The following is a 20123-nucleotide window of genomic DNA, read 5'->3' as shown; positions in this document are numbered from 1 at the left end:
GATAAGATGATACGATAGAATGATTAATATTGTTAGCACAATCTACGTTTCTATAGTATATTAGACTTGTTTCAAGTTTTCAAATAATCAGAGACGTATATTTAGAGATTTGATAAGTAGAAAATAATTCTGTAAGTTTATATAGAAATACTTGATTTATATATTTATATAAACCTTTTTTTATACTACGAAAATTTTAAATTTATTTATAATATATTCAATGTTTTATAACACAAACATCACATTGTCTTAGATCTTATTTAATTAATACCTCGAACCCTCTCTATAGAAAAAAAAATATTTGAGATAAAAGCGTAAGAAGAGAAGAGAGTATCTCTCTCGAGTCTGAATTGAATTGACTGCGTGCGACGATACAAATAAACGTAATGTGTAAATCTTTGAGATAAGGTACTACCATTGGTGAGGGCAAAGAACATGCAGCTCGTAAGTTTCTGACAGTTTGTTCTGACTCTTAAAAGACGGCTATCTCAAATAAACGGGCCGAAGTAGACGCTAGAGTTCCTCCGATGACAAAACGTTCCTATTGTTCGACAAATTGATCATGGATCCGAATAAGAAGGAGGACATTAACGGTTGGTGCTCGAAAACGGAACCGTTTTTAGGACATAACAACGAAAATCCTGTAAAGGATCAGAATAATGAAGAAATAGTACAAACTTCTCCAGAGGGGAAAAAACTCTTTCAATATATCATCACCTTGAGCGGTAAGTTTTTCATCAATAATAAAATTAGCTTTACTTTTACTTCCGGAATTAATAACTTTCATAAAAAAAAATAATTACTTATTGATAAAATATTTCTTTATAATTGTTTGAAAAAAAAAAAAAGAAAAAGAAACATTAATGTATGTGGTAGTCGATAAATCTTCACCCGGTTTATTCTGGATTTATGCAGCCAATAAAGATACCTTCACACTTCTTTGCGAACTATAGTGAGCTCTATTAGAGATAAAATATCATGTAATATGATTAATTTTCCTCGGTTCCTACAAGATCGTCTATTAAAAACTTATCTTTGTTATCGAAATTTTTCGAGCCTAAAACTATTCCATTAGATAGTCTAGCATAGATATATTACTTATCAAAATATTATTGCATATTCATTGTATCTCTCAATTCTAATCGGACAATAGTTCTTTTCCTAATGTATATATAATTGTCCTATTTTTCTAATCATTCTCACATACATATTAACGATTAAATATAAAAATATGAATATTTTTTAAATAGCATTCATTATTTTCAGCCAGTCTGATTGGTATGCAAAGTGGTATGACATTAGGATGGACATCACCAATTTTACCATTTCTCAACTCGAAAAAATCCTTTATTCTTTCACTAACGGAAGAAGAAACTTCTTGGATAACATCGTTATTAGCTTTGGGAGCGATACTAGGAGCGGTACCGGCCGGAAAAATAGCTGATTTTTTTGGTAGAAAGTTAGCAATGGCTTTAACAGCAATACCCTTTTTGATATCATGGATCACATTAATCTTCTCAAGAAATATTATTGGTGTATATGTGGCTCGTTTCGTTGGTGGTATTGGTTCTGGAGCTGCTTGTGTTTTGGTACCAGTTTACATCGGTGAAATAGCTCAAGCATCGATCAGAGGAATGCTTGGTACCTTTTTTCCACTTTTGTTTTCATTCGGCATAGTTTTCTCTTATGTGATGGGTGCCTATCTTTCTTACACGAGCTTCAACGTATCTTGTTGTTTTGTATTGACCATATTCCTCGTGATAATTGTGTTCCTTCCGGAATCACCGATGTGGTTGGTGCATCGTGAAAAAAAATCACAGGCTGTCAAAGTCCTCAAGATATTACGTGGAGTTAATTATGACGTTAAAGAAGAAATATCTACGTTGCAAGACGAGGCAGACAGACTAGAAGCTAAAAGAGGAGGTATCATGGATCTTATCGGTACAAAAGCTGGACGAAAAGCTTTCGGTACCTGTCTTGGTCTGATGTGGTTTCAACAGATGTCTGGGATCGATGCTGTACTATTTTACACAGTTAGAATATTTCAAAATGCTGGTAGTACGATCGAACCATTCGTTGCGACCATCGTTATTGGCCTAATCGAGGTCATAATGACGATTTGTGTCGTTCTGATCATTGACAGGTGAGAAACTTATCTTTACGATATATATAGCATTTAAAATACAATATGACTATACACGATCTGTTCTAAATGTTAGTTATTATTTGAATGATTCATAAAATATCTTTTTTTCTTTCTTTCTTCATTAGATTCGGAAGGAAACCTTTGTTGGTAATTTCTGGTGTAGCAATGACGTTATGTCTCGGTGTCCTTGGATATTATTTTAAAATAAAAGCCGACGGTAAGGACGTTCTTTTTCTTGGCTGGCTACCGTTGACGTGTCTTTCCTTATTCAATGTCGTATTCTCGATCGGCTATGGATCTGTACCATTCGCGATGATAAGTGAACTTTTTCCACCCGAGACTAAGGGAGTAGCCAGTAGCATCTCTATTATGGTACATTGGAGTCTGGTATTTGCCGTGACGAAGCTCTTTCCAAAGATGGAAAACGTCCTGGGAGAAGCTACGACGTTTTGGACCTTCGCTTGTTTCACTGCATTGTCCGCGGCCTTCGCCTTCTTTTTTGTCCCTGAAACGAAAGGGAAGACTCTTCAGGATATTCAAAAGAAACTGGAACGAAAGCGTAAGCTGATCAAAGACGTACAGTCTGTCTGAGGAGTCTCACTCTCTCTCTCTCTCTCTCTCTCTCTCTCTCTTTCTCTCTCTCTCTCTCTCTCTATCTATCTCTCCCTATCTCTGTCCCTCCCTCTCTCTCTCTCTTTCTCTCTCTCTTTCATGGAATTTTATCTTGATTATTATATGTACTAGCGCTTTACGCTCGACAAACGAAGAAAAACGTGATATACAATTTGTCACTGATTAAACGTTTTATGTTCGTTTGAAAAAAAAATAATTAAAAAAAAAAATTTGCTTATAACGATATTAATTTATTCTTAGTAAAGCGCTTAAAAGAGATATTTCTTTTTTTTTTTTCTGTACAAACCATTTTCTTGACTAAGTTCTTTTTTTTGCAATTGTTTTACTTTGAATTACTTTAGTATTGCACTTTCTATATTTCATTCGATTTTTAATATAATAAATAAATTTTCCCATCTATTGTATACACATACGCTCGCGCGCGCGCACACACATCTTCATTATTTTTATAGAAATACTAATCTAGTTTCTCTCTCTCTCTCTCTTTCTCTCTCTCTCTCTCTCTTCCTCTCTCTCTCTCTCTCTCTCTCTTTTTCTTATTAATTGATATTATAAAAAAAATATAAGAAACAGCGTATATATGCTACACGTCATTGTACGTAATCTCTGGACAAAAATAACTTTATTGTACATAGGCAATTATATGTAAGAGTCACAGAGATTATGATTAATTTGTATAGGAGATACAGCAATATTATTTATAATATTATAAGATTACGTAAAGATATAATATCGTAATATATGTATATGTATATATTATAACCGATTTAATTACATACAAGACTATAAGAAAAACTAGACAGTTTAAATAAATAAATAGATAAATAAAAGAACAAATAAATTTAGTATGTACATTGAAATCGGAAATATCGTTTATAAAGATAAATATCTTGTCTATTTATAATAAAATTAATTTTATTAACGAACAATCGATAATTGTATTGTCAGAGAAAAATGAAAAGAGAAGTAATAATAATAATAAAAATAATCTTTTAAACGGGTCGAAAGAGAAGAAGCAATATAAATGACCTTGAAATAACACGTTGCGTTATTGCGGTATAATAAATCAAGCTTTTATACAAACATTTTTTTGAACAATGCTGGCTATTTCTCAATCGACCTTCAAGCACACGCAGTCGAATGAATTACATGCTTCGTCAGCATACATATATATGTGTATGCGTGTGTACGCGTGTGCGTGCGTGTGTGTATATATATATATATATACATACATATAGGTAATGTACATACTTTCTTGATGCTAACTGTGTGACATCGATTCATTGATCGCCCGTGCCAAAACATATAAAGTCTCTTTGTTGAAAGGGTGTCATTGAACTGTTTGCAATCGCACATATTAATCGGTGCTCTATCGATATAGCAGAGTAGATTATTGGCTGGCTATATAATCTTGCATTGTCGTATCTGCAAATATTAAATGAGTGATATCATGCGTTGGAATATGATATACATATTTCACGTGTTTATATTCGCTGATGATTATAAAAGTGGTGTCTAAGTTATATATATTTTTTATTTTGAGATATGTATTTGAATTACATATATAAAAAATTATTTTTCTATATAATAAGAGAAACATAAAAAAAATTTATATTTTTTCTTGAAAAAAAAAAAAACAAATTTTCTTTTATGTAATTTAAAAATATTTTAAACGAAAATAGAATATGTCTTTTAATATCTTTAATAAATTAGAACATTTTCATAAATCACTAGCTCGTATGGTAATAAGATCAGTTGAGAAAAAAAACTATGTATTATATTAATAAAATGGCGATATTAAAAGAAAAAACTGATGTAATTGTTTCAAATTTGAAAATTTCTAAGAAATGTCTAATATTATTAAAGGACACAATCGAATTTCGAACACAATCAAAGGACAACTTACCCGTTTGTAGTTTCCAAATATTTTTCTATTCGTTCGTTTCATATAACGGCTCAATTATTATTATTATTTCTTCGTTGGTTTTCATTTGTTATTTGCTTTTGAATAAAAAAATTAGAGAATCATGGTATCAATTATAAACATTTGAATAAATATGAAAATCGAATAATGTGTCATTAATGATTATTTTTCTTTTTTATTTATAACATTAAATAAATTTCTCATAGATTACTCTATTATCAATTTACAGTTGATTAAATGACATGTAACTTTCATAACCATAATATTATTATCTTCTTTGTATTGATTTTGCAACAATCATTACTTGTCTTCTTCATGTGTATATTTACATATCCAATGTCATAGGTAACGTGCTTCAGCATCATTTTCGATATATTGCGATAATCAAAATAAAACTCGAATATCGTCATGTCAATTATAGCAAACGATTATTGATATTTTTAAAGAAATATATTTTTATTTTTTATCGAATAAATATTAAAAGATTCTTTAATTTATTTTATTAATAAATTGATCATTAGTTTATACTTCTTGACATTAACTTTATTTAAATGATGTACACATAATACCTATATGTGTATATATATATATATATATATATATATATATATATAAATAGATACTCGAAAATCGAAATAATTTAACAATGGTATTTGATTTTGACTTTGTATTTATATCTTCTGTTATTTCATTTCAACGTCAGTTTCTGCACTTCGTCTGATACATATGGTTGATTAACCATTAATTAAAGTGTTCACATCACTTTATGGATTCATAATTCTATGTCAGAATTTTTATTCTGTGTAATATAAGTAAGTAAATATGACACAAACATTTATATAAATACTTAAATAAAACGTATAAATACTGTATACATTTTCGTTAAATTATTATTTTTTTGTTTTTAATAAAAATCCAAGTTTTTGTTATTTAAATAGTATTTATAAAAAATATCAGATTCTAGAATATTCTTTTTAATTATGGTTGATGAACTTTGTAATAATTGCTTATATAATTCTTATGTAAAGTTCTATTAATTCTTTTTAAAATATTTTATTATTTTAGATTAATTTGACTGATGTATTATAACATCTAATTAAACTACTCTATAATTTTACAAAAACTAAGACAAAGGTATTTTTTTTATCTTCAGAAGTCAATTACTTGTAAATCAATATTTTTTAAAGTTTTACTAATCTCTGTATTTTATTTTTAACTTATTATATAGATGGCTGCAGACGATTACATTACTTGTCCTTATGATCCTAGTCATCGTATTCTTAAATCTAGAATGTCTAGGCATTTAATGAAATGTGAGCTCAATCACCCTACTATAAAATTATTGACATGTCCATTTAATAAAATACATCGAATCAGTCCGTTACAATATGAGGTAATCCACTTTATCTATTTTTATACACAAATATAATATTTAATATTATTTATTTGCAACATCATAGCATCACTTATCAATATGCGAAAACGTAGGATCTGTTCAAAGGAACTACTTTGAAAATGCTTCTTCGATATCAGCAGATATTATTCCAGTTGCAAAAATTAATGAATTAGAACTTCCTCCCTCTTCAGAAAATTGGGATGAGGTATGAATAATATTTGGTAAAATTAAATAAGACATATATTAATTAAAATTTATATAACAGGATCCAGAACCTCCACAATCATATCTACAAAATCTTGATGAAAAAAATATGAATTTTCCACTAGCGTCTTGTTCAAAATTAAAGAGGAAACAATTAAAACTAAAAGAACAAGAACGCCAGTCTGCTGTTAATATCACAAGCACTTCGTCTTTAAGGCCACAAATTTCAAAGTCAATTGATGTAAGTGAGATTTATAATTTATGATTTATAATTTTCAGATTCGTTTTTTTTTTACAAACAGCATTTTTTTTTTAATATAATAGAAAATTGAGAGATCATTACAATCGCTAGAAATAGAAAGTACTGATACTGAATGTAGTAGGAAAAAGGATAAAACTATTAAAAAGAGTAAGTTACACGATTCTATTATTAGAACATGTAAAAAATAACTCAAATAAAATAAAATATGTCAAAACTAGAATAGATGAAGAACTCATAGTTTTTGCAGAAACAAATTTATCTTCGAAGGAGGAAAGTATAACTACACATACTAAAGATACAACAATTGTTAAACCGTCAAAATCTAAGGATGCTTCAATTCCTAAACCATCAAAGGATGCTCCAATTGTTGAACCGTCAACATCGTATGATATAAAAATGAAAAATACTGGAAAAACTAAAACGCCTACAAAAAAGTCATCAAAATCTAAGGATGCTTCAATTCCTAAATTGTCACCATCAGAGGTTGCTCCAATTGTTGAACCGTCAACATCGAATGATACAAAAATAAGAAATACTGGAATAACTAAAACGCCTACAAAAACAACTAACGAGTTTACTCTTGACAAATCAAGAAATGATAAAGATATTAAGAAAAATTTCAGTATTGGTCGTGGAGTTTCTAACGTATGTGAAATACACAGAAAACTTGGAATTTCTAAAAAAAACTTTGAATCACAATTTATGAATTCACAAAGTGGTAATATATTATATTAAATTTTTTGGAATAATAACAGAATTTACATTATAATACATATTAATACGATTTCAGATGTGAAATCAGAAGAAAAACGTGCAGAAATAAATGATTGCAAAGGTATTTTTGTTGGGTACTCAGAAGAAGATTTTAATATGGACATGAGCAATATTGAAGATGAATTGACTGATATCGATGTATGGTATGTTCAATAAATATTCAACTAAAAATCTTATTTTTAATACTAGATTCATACATAATTATATATTTCAACAGAATCAAAAAATAACCTGAGTCCCCAAAACTGTGATGAAGTTAATTTTATACACAGCAAGAATATTTTTTCATTTTTTACATAAATAACGTAAGATTTTATTTTGTGTGTAAGTTTTAAATAATCGATGTTACTTTTTTTATATCATTATGCTATAAAATTCAATGATATTTGTATTTTATTCATTTGGTTTGTTTCTTCATTAAGAACTGTTTTTAATCATGTACAATCATATATGAATCATATCATATATTGAATAAATTACTTTGATAAAATGTTTTCGACTCTATATTATCCTCCATTTTAATTTGAAAATCTTCCTCAAGAGGTCGTGAGAATTATGTGCAATTCATTACCAACTATCTAACTCGAAGCGCATTAGGTGACAAGTATATCTTGGTACATCATAAAAAGAGAGATTTTAAAAATAAACGTGTTGTGTTATTTATAACGTTTGAACAAAACTATCTATAAAATGGTAAATTATTAATTTACATAAGACATTATCTAAATTTTCAGTAATTCACAAAAACAAAGTTTCTTTCATTCTTTTTACTTGTAATTATAGAGGTTATGTTTCAAAATGCATTGTCATCAAACTTATATTCGATACTTTTTCAACTATAAAATATTTAAATTTGATTGTATATTATTAATTATTACATTTCTATTTTTATTTTATAAGAGTATCTAAAGGTTTTGATTTCTTTTCCCAAACTTATTATATGCAATATCTTATAGTTACACTATATCATAAAAAGATATTATATTTGTTTCTACTAATGTTTAGGCTCGCAGGTACGATACACGTACCACGATTTTCTCACCTGAAGGTCGTTTGTATCAAGTAGAATATGCTATGGAAGCAATTAGTCATGCTGGTACATGTTTAGGAATATTGGCAAACGATGGTATTCTACTAGCCGCAGAGAGAAGAAACACAAATAAACTCTTAGATGAAGTATTCTTTTCTGAGAAAATATATAAATTAAACGATGATGTAGTCTGTTCTGTGGCAGGCATAACAGCCGATGCTAATGTTCTTACAAATGAGCTGCGTTTAATAGCACAAAGGTATCTTTTGCAATATGGTGAGCCGATTCCATGCGAACAATTGGTATCATGGTTGTGTGATGTTAAACAAGCTTATACTCAGTATGGTGGAAAAAGACCATTTGGAGTATCAATTTTATATATGGGTTGGGACCGTCATTATGGCTACCAATTATATCAATCAGATCCAAGTGGAAATTATGGTGGTTGGAAAGCAACTTGTATTGGAAATAATTCTGCAGCAGCTGTATCATCTTTAAAACAAGAATATAAAGAAGGAGAAACTACTCTAAAAGATGCAATGTCATTAGCTATTAAAGTACTTTCGAAGACATTAGATATGAACAAGCTATCGGCAGATAAAGGTATAAAATAATATTTTATTATACATTTCGATCCATTATATTCTTACACTAATTTGAAATATATTTATAGTGGAAATGGCAACATTGACACGTGAAAATGGTAAAACAAGAATTAGAATTCTTCCAGCTAATGAAGTTGATGCTCTGATAGAAGAACACGATCGATTAGAAGCATTAGCTGAACAAGCCAAAAAGGAGAAACAAAAGTTATAGAGAAATCGGTTGTATATGGGATTAGGCTTGTACATTCTAAAGAGGCATTATTCTTTTTTATCATGCAGAATCCCATACTGTATGTTTGTAAAGCTTTTTCTTAATAAATTTATAAGTTTCACATTCTTTGTACGTTCATCTATTTGAATTTAATGTCGTCATCAATAAATAAACTATGAATGAAAAACTTGGAGATTACTCTATTAATATTGTATCAAGTCATATTTAATTTTAATTGGTTATTTAAAGAGAGACGAAAATTTTTTTTAATAAAAAATAATAATCACCGTATTATTTATTATGAATTTCAGTTTCTGATAAATTATAAGCATTATTAAAATTCAATATAAAAAAAAAAGAAAGAACAACACGTTAGATTTTCCTATCTGCGAGTACAAAATATCTTACTTTTATACGAGTAAAATAAATAGATAATAATAATATAAAAAAAATATTTCTTCGCATTTAAGCTTAGAATTATTAATATTATTTAAAAAAATGAAAGAAAAAAGAAAAAAAAAGTTATGTGTCGAGTCATATCGACCAGGCTGCCAATGCGGTCCCACTCCCGGGCGCGATCCCACTACTGCCCGCCACGGAGACTTTTGGCTGCTGGGTTTCCCCTCTGGCCCGGTTCGCCTCTCCTTAGCCAACCTGGTCACCCCGGATTCCTCCAAGGTGCCCATATTGATGGCGAGCTTAGCGCGGACGCCCAGTCAACGTGGATCCCGCACCAGCAGTAACCCCCGACCTCAGACCCTCCACCATAACCAGCCTCCGAGTAGCCGGATTACAGGAGCCGCCACACTCCCAGCTGAGAACATTGCTTCTACTCGTCTATATAAGTTACACTTCGACTAACTTCACATGTTTATCGTTAAAGTGTATTTGTACATATGTGTACGTGCGGTGAATATAACGTTACTATCTTCACACGAGTCCGAAAGGTATACCATTATTGACTACAGAGGGCGTAGATTGAGATGAAAGATCTGAAGATAAGTTCCGACATTATCGATAAGTATGCATTCGTTAATACCGATAATATCAATTTTGAAATAACGACATCTGCTAGACATATCTAAAACATACTTGTTAATACCGATATATCGCAACTCGATAATCGAGATTAATCGATTTATTGTGCGCGGCGGAGCGCGTCTTAGAGAGTGAATGTTTAGCGCACTCGTTTCTTCTTTCTTTTCACCTTAATCGAGGAAAAACGGAAAAAGAAGCAGACATGTCTAAGGCCGATGAAAATGCGGATACTGGTGATACCGGAGATAATTCAAATGGCTCCTCGGCGGAGACCACATCGTCTAGAGGTGGTGATTTCGAGACAAAACTTGAATCAGACCGAAGTAAGAGGTTTGATTATTTGCTCAAGCAAACTGAAATATTTTCTCATTTTATGACCAATAATCAAAAAGATAAAGCTGGAAGTCCGTTAAAAGTCAAGGCTGGTAGACCTAGAAAACAACCAGAGAATCTAAATAAATCTGATTCTGGTGATCATAGACATCGCAAGACTGAGCAAGAAGAAGATGAAGAACTCTTGGCGGAGAGCAATGCCAGTGTAGCACCTACAACTCGCTTTGAATCCTCACCTCATTATATAAAATCTGGTGAGTTGAGAGATTATCAGATTCGTGGTTTAAATTGGATGATATCGCTTTATGAAAATGGTATCAATGGTATTCTGGCTGACGAGATGGGTCTTGGTAAGACTTTACAAACTATATCGTTACTGGGATATATGAAACACTTCAGAAACATTCCTGGCCCTCACATTGTTATCGTTCCAAAGTCTACGCTAGCCAATTGGATGAACGAATTTAAAAAGTGGTGTCCTTCTTTAAGAGCGGTTTGTTTGATTGGTGATGCAGAAACAAGAAATACTTTTATTAGAGATGTAATGATGCCTGGTGAATGGGATGTTTGCGTTACATCTTATGAAATGGTAATCAAAGAAAAATCGGTATTTAAGAAATTTAATTGGCGTTATATGGTAATAGATGAGGCTCACAGAATAAAAAATGAGAAATCTAAATTATCAGAAATATTAAGGGAATTTAAAACAGCGAATAGACTTTTATTAACTGGTACACCTCTACAGAATAATCTGCACGAACTATGGTCTTTACTTAACTTTTTATTACCAGATGTATTTAACAGTTCTGATGATTTTGATTCATGGTTTAATACAAATAGTTTCTTAGGAGATAATTCTTTAGTGGAAAGATTGCACGCAGTTTTAAGGCCATTTCTTTTAAGACGCTTAAAGTCAGAAGTAGAGAAAGGTCTAAAGCCCAAAAAGGAGATTAAAGTCTACATTGGTCTTAGTAAAATGCAAAGAGAATGGTATACCAAAGTATTGATGAAGGATATTGACATAGTAAATGGTGCCGGAAAAATTGAAAAGATGAGATTACAAAATATTTTGATGCAATTACGTAAGTGTTGCAATCATCCTTATCTATTCGATGGTGCTGAACCTGGACCACCGTATACTACAGATGAACATCTTGTTTATAATTGTGGTAAAATGGTGATACTTGATAAACTATTGCCTAAATTACAAGAGCAGGAATCAAGGGTACTAATATTTAGTCAAATGACCAGAATGCTGGATATTTTAGAAGATTATTGTCACTGGAGAGGTTTTCAGTACTGTCGTTTGGATGGTAACACAGCACATGAGGATCGGCAGAGACAAATTAACGAATATAATGCTCCTAATAGCGAAAAGTTTATATTTATGTTGTCGACGAGAGCCGGCGGATTGGGTATAAATTTAGCAACTGCCGATGTAGTTATTATTTATGATTCTGACTGGAATCCGCAAATGGATTTGCAGGCTATGGATCGAGCTCATCGTATAGGACAACAGAAGCAAGTACGTGTTTTTAGATTTATTACGGAGAACACTGTAGAAGAAAAAATTGTTGAACGTGCTGAGGTCAAATTACGGTTGGACAAGTTGGTCATACAACAAGGTCGATTGGTTGATGCAAAACAGACTGCATTGAACAAGGACGAAATGTTAAATATGATTAGACACGGGGCTAATGAAGTGTTCGCTTCTAAGGACAGCGCTATTACCGATGAGGATATAGATACGATATTACAAAAGGGCGAAGCAAAGACGGAAGAAATGAAGCAGAAATTGGAAAGCTTGGGAGAATCTTCCTTACGTAATTTCACCGTCGATGCACCAACCGATTCAGTTTATCAATTCGAAGGCGAAGATTATCGTGAGAAACAAAAAATATTAGGAATTGGCAACTGGATAGAGCCTCCTAAGCGTGAACGTAAAGCCAATTATGCTGTCGACGCTTATTTCAGAGAAGCTTTGAGAGTATCCGAACCAAAAGCACCAAAAGCTCCCAGACCTCCGAAACAACCAATCGTACAAGATTTTCAATTTTTTCCTCCTCGATTGTTCGAGCTACTTGATCAGGAAATATATTATTTCAGGCAAACGGTTGGTTATAAGGTTCCAAAGAATCCCGAATTAGGGTCTGATGCAGCTAGGATACAAAAGGAAGAACAGCGAAAGATAGATGAGGCTCAACCTTTATCAGATGAAGAAGTCGCGGAAAAAGAAAAATTACTGACTCAAGGCTTCACGAATTGGACTAAGAGGGACTTTAATCAGTTTATAAAGGCAAATGAAAAATATGGTCGCGATGACATTGAAAATATTGCTAAAGAAGTCGAAGGAAAAACACCAGAAGAAGTTATGGAATACTCTGCAGTTTTTTGGGAACGTTGTCACGAGTTACAAGACATTGACAGAGTGATGGCACAAATAGAAAGAGGTGAGGCCAAAATACAAAGGCGTGCTGGTATAAAGAAAGCATTGGATGCGAAGATGGCCAGATATCGTGCACCGTTTCATCAATTGAGGATAGCTTATGGTACTAACAAAGGTAAAAATTATACGGAAGAGGAGGATAGATTTCTCGTTTGTATGTTACACAAATTAGGTTTCGACAAGGAAAACGTTTACGAGGAATTAAGAGCAACTGTGAGATCGGCACCTCAATTTCGTTTTGATTGGTTCGTAAAATCTCGTACTGCCTTGGAATTGCAACGACGATGCAATACCTTGATAACATTGATCGAACGTGAAAATCAGGAATTGGAAGAGAGAGAAAGACAAGAAAGAAGAAAGAAGGGTGGTAATGTAGGTACTAAGCCTGCTTCTAAACGAAAACAAGAAAATTTGCCTGCACCACAAGATAAACCTCGAAAGAAGAAGAAATAAGGCGAATTCGAGTCTTGTACGATATCGTTTTTTTCAATCTTTGTCCATACAAAATGCAGACTGTCTATTTCCATAATTTTTTATATCTTTTTATCCGTTACTCCGAACAGATTTTCGCTGAATACCATGACTCAAATTCATAGACAGTAAATTCTTATAAAAATTTTCTGAAATCGTTCTCTTGATTCATCCTATTTATATGAATAAGAAAGAATTTAGTCTTATAAGAGTTCCATGTAAAAATCTGTCTTAGAGATTTTTCATATTCAAACTGTTATCAGGAATGAGTTGTATTGATATAAATTTGTTGGTCAGTGGGTGTGAGTGAGGGTCGCTTCTATGTGTCTATGGATTTGGGACCAAGAATTATCTTTCTTATTCTTTTTTATTTTTTCTTCGTTTTTTTTCTGTTGTTCTCTAGGTCAAATCCTGGAGCATTTATATGCTATTCACAAAGTGATTCAATTGCATAAAAAATGATTTTAGAATTACACAGAATGTTTCTTTCGTTAATTGCTGTGTATTGTACGATCGATACAGTGTTTTCCCTCATGATTTTATTTTCGTATATTTAAAATTATAATATGATATTGAAAGCATCATTTTATTTATTATGATTGATTTAGAGGAGATTGTAATAAATTTTACAAATAAAATTCAAGCCATCGAATATAATCACAATGTTGCGTTTATATAATTTCTTTCTTTATCCATAAATATAATTAATATATTTTATAATTATTAATAATATTAGCATTTGCATATGTTTCAATCGTTACATTATATATCATATACATATATATATTTTTATACACTTATTTCAGTGATGTATTGTCCGTTATAAATCTAGTATATAATGTAACCACCAGATGGTGCTGTTAACATATACATATGCGAAGATTTAAAAAATTATTTGTCATTACTTTATGTTAAGCGGGCAAAAATTAAAATTATAAAACAACGCTAATGTCAATATAAATAATTTCACAAATGTTAGATACTGAAATGAAAATAGTTGTAAGTAAATACAGCTGTTAAATCTACCGCTTGTTAACTGGGCCAATCAGTAAAATCATTACACACATGCGCTAAATTTCCCTCCGTCTGGCATAAGTGACTTCGACATAGCAAAAAGTTGTCGCGAAATATGATTGACTTTGTTGTTATTAATACGATTATTATTAAAATAGATAAATAAAAGAAATTGGATTTATTATTAAATATACTGTTCTCCTACTAAGTGCATATTATGAGAGCTAGAGTTTCTTTAATTTTGACAACAGAAGAAACATTTGAAATCTTACATCATTCAATCAGATGCGTGAATATTTTGGTTAGATATAACAGCTGATAATTATCTTATTTTAGAATAAAATTTAATTTATGTGAATAAAAATGAGTTTTAACGATCTCGTGCACTGGTAAGATATCTATAGTTTTTTCTCCTATATTAATATTACAATAGACACGATACATTTTTATTGATTTCACCATTGTGTTTCTAACAGATGTATTTTATTATTTCAGGTATCAAAAAAAAATTGGTACATATGATAAGCAACAGTGGGAGAAAACAGTGGAGCAAAGAATTCTTGGTGGATTTACTAATGTTCCAATGAAAACAGCAAAATTGAAAACAGAATTTATAGATGTTGACTTAGTACGAGGTAAGTTATAAGGAAGCAACATTTCTATTATGATTTTATTAATACATTTTTGATTAATTATTTGTAAGATTGTTAAATATAATATATATATAATATCTTTAGGTTCATCATTTCCAAAAGCAAAACCAAAACATGGTTTATCTACTGTGGCATGTTTAGCGTTGCAACGTCTTTTATTTCTACCTCTATATAAGACATGGTGGAGCCAACAAACAAGTATTCGAGTGTTTGTTTTATTTCTGTTATTGTATAGCTTGCAATTGATCAATGTCTTACTATATTTTGCTTATGGAGACAGAGAAAATGAGGCTGATGTATGAAACTAAATTTTCTTTGTGACTTTTTTTTTATATAGTTACTACATATTTAAACAGATTGTTTTATTGTACAGATAGTTTCAACATCAGAGGTCTTTATACCAAGTGTTATGATGTTAATATTATGCTTAGTTCATTCTCACATTGTATCAACGAATTCTGGGCCTATGGAGATTAACGGTTATAGTAGGCAAAAAGTTATTAGACGATCAAGACATGGTAGATGCAGAATTAGTAAGTCAAGAAGTAGATCAAATTTAAGTAAGTTTATTTATATATGTGAAAACATAGTTTGATACACAGATGTTTAGAGTTTTTGTTATAGAAGTTCACGATGACTCTAAATCTTCGCAAGATACTGCATCAGAAAAGGCAAGTACCATAAGTAGAGAGGCACTTACTTCTGTACGGTTTGCAAAAAAAGTTATGATTGAAAATTCCTTGACTCTTAGTCAATCGCAGGTAAATTATTTCTATTTACATCTTGAAATATAACTCAAGATAATTAAGTGAAACTAATAATACATTCTTAAAATTAAAGGAATTTCTTCCTCATTCAACTTGTAATCAAGAAAAATTGAATATATCAATGAATATACCTTCTATAAATGAAGATTCTATCAATTGTAATCAACCAGGTATAGAATGCAAAATAGTGTCAAATAAAATAGATTTATAAAATATATTTATGATTTTATATTTTTTCTACTTAAACAAATTTTAGACATTCCTCCAGCAGAAAATGTAGAAAATCCAGATATTGTACATCAAGATGACGATGGATTTGAAAGTTTAAATGGGAATGTATCTAGCGATAATGATAGGACAGTTAATAAATTCTTACAACAAACAAACAGAGATCAAATCAAATTATGTGATAATAAAGAAGGAAATATGTTTCAATTGGAAGCATCTAGTAGCCAACAAATTTTACTTCAACCCAAATATTCAGGTTTGGTGTTCAAATGTTTATTGTTTTTAGATAGAAACTTATCTGATGTATTTATTTTTTATTTTAGTTTATTTCATATTTTAAATGCATATGTGTGTGTTGACACAAGTAGAAAATTTATCGCACTCTCCATTCATCTGTAGATACTGCGGTTACATTGCAAGCAAGAAACAAATATAACTATAGTGGAAACTAATAATATTTCTAAACCGTTAACATGCTTTAATCTTTGTTGGAAGGGAAAAGCAGAATATTAGATAAATCATAGTTTTCCACTTTCCACGCAGCACCTGACCCATTGAAGAAAGGAGGAAACTTTTCCGACAGTGAAGGAGATGGATGCATTGAGATGGTAAACCAAACTCTGATTGTATGCATTATCAATAGTAATTTATATATCTTTTTTTTTTCTTGGTCACAGTTATGACATATTATGTTTATTAAATTTTTAAGGAAAGAGATGAATCGCCGACTATATCAGAAATAAGAGAAGGAAGACGACAGTGTGAAAGTGAGGAAGAAGGTGAGTGCGAGGATGCCGCAACGAATCATTTAACCGAAGCGACAACATCTGCGACAGAGTGGATGGGTGTGACAACGAATAGCGATGAATGCAGTTATAGGTACAAAACGAGTATAAAACATTAAAAATGATTAATAAAAAGGATGATTTTATACACACACACACACAAATAAGTAGAGAATGTTATAATGCAAGATGTTTCTTTTTTTTTTTACAGTTCAGAACTGGAAGAATCAGATTTGCATAGCGAGGCCAATTTTAATTATAGCGAATTTATAGAACATCCTTTCTCTTGGGAATTTGGATTACCTCCTTCTATTTTATTAAGTTCCAGTTGTGCTTCATCCGATCGCAGTTAGTTACTTTTTTCTCGCATACAAATATTATTTACTATAGCAATAATGTTTATATGCTGTTTTATTATTGTTATAATAATATTTATACAGTTTCGTGTACTATTTGGACAAGACGCGATGTCAAGAAAGCAGAATTGTCGGTACTTGATATTAGTTCTGCTATTATAGCAAGAGTAGAGTCAATGCCTGAAAGTATGAATTATTTTTATGGTGGATTGATATTAAGTATTGTATTGTCTTTAGTACCGTCAATTAGACGAATAACTGACACTCTTGGAATAGATAACAGTGGCAATACAACTGTTTCCATAATACCAGATGATCTCAAACAAGTTAATTTAGAAACATATACTGATATTTTATGTAGACTAATTGATATTGCTTTTGGAGATACAATACTGTAAGTTTCACATTTTTTTCTTCTCATCATAAATATATTATGCAATGAAGAGAAAACTACAAAAAGAATTTGATTACAGGAAACGTATTATTGTTTTAATCTCTGCCTTTGAAAGACTAGCATTATCTTGTCTCTTATTCTTCTTATTGGCAGTGGCTGAACGGACCTATAAACAAAGACTCTTGTATGCTAAATTATTTTCTCATTTGACTTCATCGAGACGTGCTAGAAAGTCTGATTTACCCCATTTTCGGCTAAACAAAGTGCGAAATATAAAGACGTGGCTAAGTGTTAGATCATACTTGAAGGTATCACAAAGATATTATACTGTTTCTTTAATAAATGTTCTTTGCATTTTTTGGATTGAAGGTATGTATATTTATTATCATGAAACTTTACAGAGAAGAGGGCCGCAACGTTCTGTTGATGTTATAGTATCTTCAGTTTTTATTGTTACATTATTATTACTATCTTTCATTAGTTTGGAATTAATTAAGGTAAACTACATATATATATATGTATAACACATACACGATGTATATATACTTATTGATGACGAGATTTTCCTACTATTATAAGATATCTTTCATCTCTAGGATCTGGAAAGTTTACATTCGCAGTATAATGTCGAAGCATTATTTTGGAGTTTTTCATTAGGGATATTTATCTTGCGTTTTATGACATTAGGAACCAAAGTTAATAAAAAATATAGAAATCTTTCCGTTTTAATAACTGAACAGGTATGTAGGTTGCTTGTACAACTTAGCAGTTAAATTTTTAGAAGAAATATTTCTTTCAGATAAATCTGTATCTCCAAATTGAACAAAAACCCCATAAAAAGGAGGAGCTAATGGTAGCAAATAGTGTATTAAAATTAGCAGCCGATTTGATAAAGGTTTCGTACTTTTTGTAATCTTGTTATTACAATTAAAGTTGTATAATCAAATTAACATTTAAAAATTAAATTGAATTAAATTAATTTATTCATTGAATTGCTTACAGGAACTCGAAAGTCCCTTTAAAATATCTGGCCTATCTGCTAATCCATATCTTTATACGATTACAAAGGTGGTGCTATTATCAGCCCTTTCTGGAGTCCTATCAGAATTACTTGGTTTCAAACTTAAATTACATAAGATAAAAATAAAGTGAGATGAAGTTTTATCTCGCGTATCTACCTCGATGTTACAGACTGACTGGTGAAAAAAATTGCATGACGTATCAGCATATCTGTATATTCTAATTATTTCTTATTTTTGATCAGATCTATAAAAATTACTAGTACATTCGAAAAATTATATACGATTAGTTTTACGATTACAATTAAATAAATAAACACCTCTATTGCGCGGTGTTTTTTAATAATTTTTAAATCAATGTTCTTGTGATAATTGCTCAAAGCATGTACATACGTGTACATGTGCTTGAAATAATACGTACTGTTATAAATATTTTTAACTTTAGAATGGAAGCAATTAATGGAAGCAATTGTAAATAGTTATTAGAAAAAATTTGACGTTATTTTTTATTATTTGAACTAAAAGATTATAATCTACTTAAAAGAAATTTATATGTAAACAATCATTGTCTAAATAATTCAAAATATCAATTTGATATATTGATTTGATTGATTATTTCTATAGAATTAAAGGGTTGCACGTATATTTATTTATGCATAATGCATTTTTCTAATCATTAGTCAATTTTGTATTTAACTACTATTGTATAGGTTTTTGCAAAATAGTGTATAGTGTATATAATTACATACACAAAGTTATTACGAATTATTAATTCGACAATATTCTAATAAAAAAGAAAATATATATATAAACTAAAGGTTGCGTCCATATTATAATTTTAAAAGAAATGAGAAATATTAATCGAAAAAACTTCGTGTTAGAAATTTTAGCAGTATCAAAAGAAGTTCATTTCTTGCTTTAACATATCGCTGAATTTTTTGACAAATATATATTTCTTCTTAACAATTGTACAAGTGAGATAACAGTATGTAAATATTCTAATGTATAATGTATGTGAAAAAAAAAATAGTACCTGTGCAATACAAAATTATATTAACTATATATTTAAGTTATTTTTCAGATAATTATAAATGTATTTCGAGATATGTTAAATAAACATATAAAAAAATATATTTATGGTAAAATATATCTTAATGTGCTGATCTATGTATATTAAAAAAATATATATTGATAAAAAATAAGTAGTCATGAATAAATTAAAAAAATTGGTGTTCTTGAATTAATGTGCATGATAATTTATATGCATGAATTCGCTAAATACAGTATACAACGATTATATATGCATACGATTGGCTTTAAATATCGTAGGAGTCATGTTATTACGTCTTAATGTTATATATCTCTTGTTCCAATAACTACTGATATATACGATTATTACTAGTAATTTTTTATATAATCGAGATTACTGGATGA

At 30.3% G+C, this 20123-nt stretch overlaps 5 protein-coding genes and 1 long non-coding RNA gene across 14 annotated transcripts; 5 read left to right on the top strand and 1 right to left on the bottom strand.

The window, feature by feature from the left end:
• The first annotated feature begins 292 nt into the window (after positions 1 to 292).
• LOC127072261 (facilitated trehalose transporter Tret1-2 homolog) lies at positions 293 to 4056 on the top strand. The gene is made up of 3 exons (XM_051012559.1): positions 293 to 725; positions 1267 to 2143; positions 2272 to 4056. The coding sequence occupies exons 1-3, from the start codon at positions 563 to 565 to the stop codon at positions 2735 to 2737; spliced, it is 1506 nt and encodes a 501-aa protein (XP_050868516.1). The 5' UTR covers positions 293 to 562; the 3' UTR covers positions 2738 to 4056.
• LOC127072263 (uncharacterized) lies at positions 2525 to 4810 on the bottom strand. The gene is made up of 3 exons (XR_007785337.1): positions 4686 to 4810; positions 4031 to 4204; positions 2525 to 2651 (listed from the first exon to the last, which is right to left on the bottom strand). It is a non-coding gene; the product is annotated as an uncharacterized LOC127072263 (long non-coding RNA).
• A 523-nt stretch (positions 4811 to 5333) lies between these two features.
• LOC127072216 (titin homolog) lies at positions 5334 to 7792 on the top strand. 3 transcript variants are annotated; one of them, XM_051012479.1, is made up of 9 exons: positions 5334 to 5515; positions 5769 to 5837; positions 5932 to 6096; positions 6164 to 6304; positions 6365 to 6544; positions 6628 to 6712; positions 6813 to 7283; positions 7356 to 7482; positions 7557 to 7792. In XM_051012479.1, coding segments are annotated over exons 3-9 (1170 nt in total). In that variant the 5' UTR covers positions 5334 to 5515; positions 5769 to 5837; the 3' UTR covers positions 7558 to 7792. The 3 variants fall into 3 exon arrangements, with proteins under 3 accessions (XP_050868436.1, XP_050868434.1, XP_050868435.1); XM_051012477.1 differs by having other exon boundaries at positions 6804 to 7283; XM_051012478.1 differs by lacking the exon at positions 5769 to 5837 and having other exon boundaries at positions 6804 to 7283.
• A 90-nt stretch (positions 7793 to 7882) lies between these two features.
• Positions 7883 to 9372, top strand: LOC127072219 (proteasome subunit alpha type-4-like). The gene is made up of 3 exons (XM_051012481.1): positions 7883 to 8032; positions 8345 to 8972; positions 9043 to 9372. Exons 1-3 carry the CDS (start codon positions 8030 to 8032, stop codon positions 9183 to 9185), a joined length of 774 nt encoding a protein of 257 aa, XP_050868438.1. The 5' UTR covers positions 7883 to 8029; the 3' UTR covers positions 9186 to 9372.
• A 943-nt stretch (positions 9373 to 10315) lies between these two features.
• Positions 10316 to 14134, top strand: LOC127072209 (chromatin-remodeling complex ATPase chain Iswi-like). Its single transcript, XM_051012460.1, has one exon. The coding sequence runs from the start codon at positions 10426 to 10428 to the stop codon at positions 13453 to 13455; it is 3030 nt and encodes a 1009-aa protein (XP_050868417.1). The 5' UTR covers positions 10316 to 10425; the 3' UTR covers positions 13456 to 14134.
• A 427-nt stretch (positions 14135 to 14561) lies between these two features.
• Positions 14562 to 19822, top strand: LOC127072212 (protein phtf). Of its 7 annotated transcripts, none has more exons than XM_051012470.1 (16): positions 14564 to 14876; positions 14983 to 15122; positions 15225 to 15436; positions 15514 to 15700; positions 15765 to 15901; positions 15981 to 16077; positions 16164 to 16391; positions 16679 to 16761; positions 16845 to 17014; positions 17132 to 17268; positions 17361 to 17670; positions 17750 to 17978; positions 18072 to 18167; positions 18267 to 18410; positions 18452 to 18565; positions 18673 to 19822. In XM_051012470.1, exons 1-16 carry the CDS (start codon positions 14851 to 14853, stop codon positions 18820 to 18822), a joined length of 2460 nt encoding a protein of 819 aa, XP_050868427.1. In that variant the 5' UTR covers positions 14564 to 14850; the 3' UTR covers positions 18823 to 19822. The 7 variants fall into 7 exon arrangements, with proteins under 7 accessions (XP_050868426.1, XP_050868424.1, XP_050868427.1 ...); XM_051012472.1 differs by having other exon boundaries at positions 14567 to 14876; positions 16679 to 16743; positions 18470 to 18565; XM_051012471.1 differs by having other exon boundaries at positions 14567 to 14876; positions 18470 to 18565.
• Positions 19823 to 20123: the final 301 nt, after the last annotated feature.

This window comes from Vespula vulgaris, chromosome 24, assembly GCF_905475345.1.
Source record: "Vespula vulgaris chromosome 24, iyVesVulg1.1, whole genome shotgun sequence".
In the NCBI taxonomy this organism is placed as follows: Eukaryota; Metazoa; Arthropoda; class Insecta; order Hymenoptera; family Vespidae; genus Vespula; species Vespula vulgaris.
Note: the sequence above shows the minus strand (reverse complement) of the source record. Positions and strands in the feature narration are given on the sequence as shown.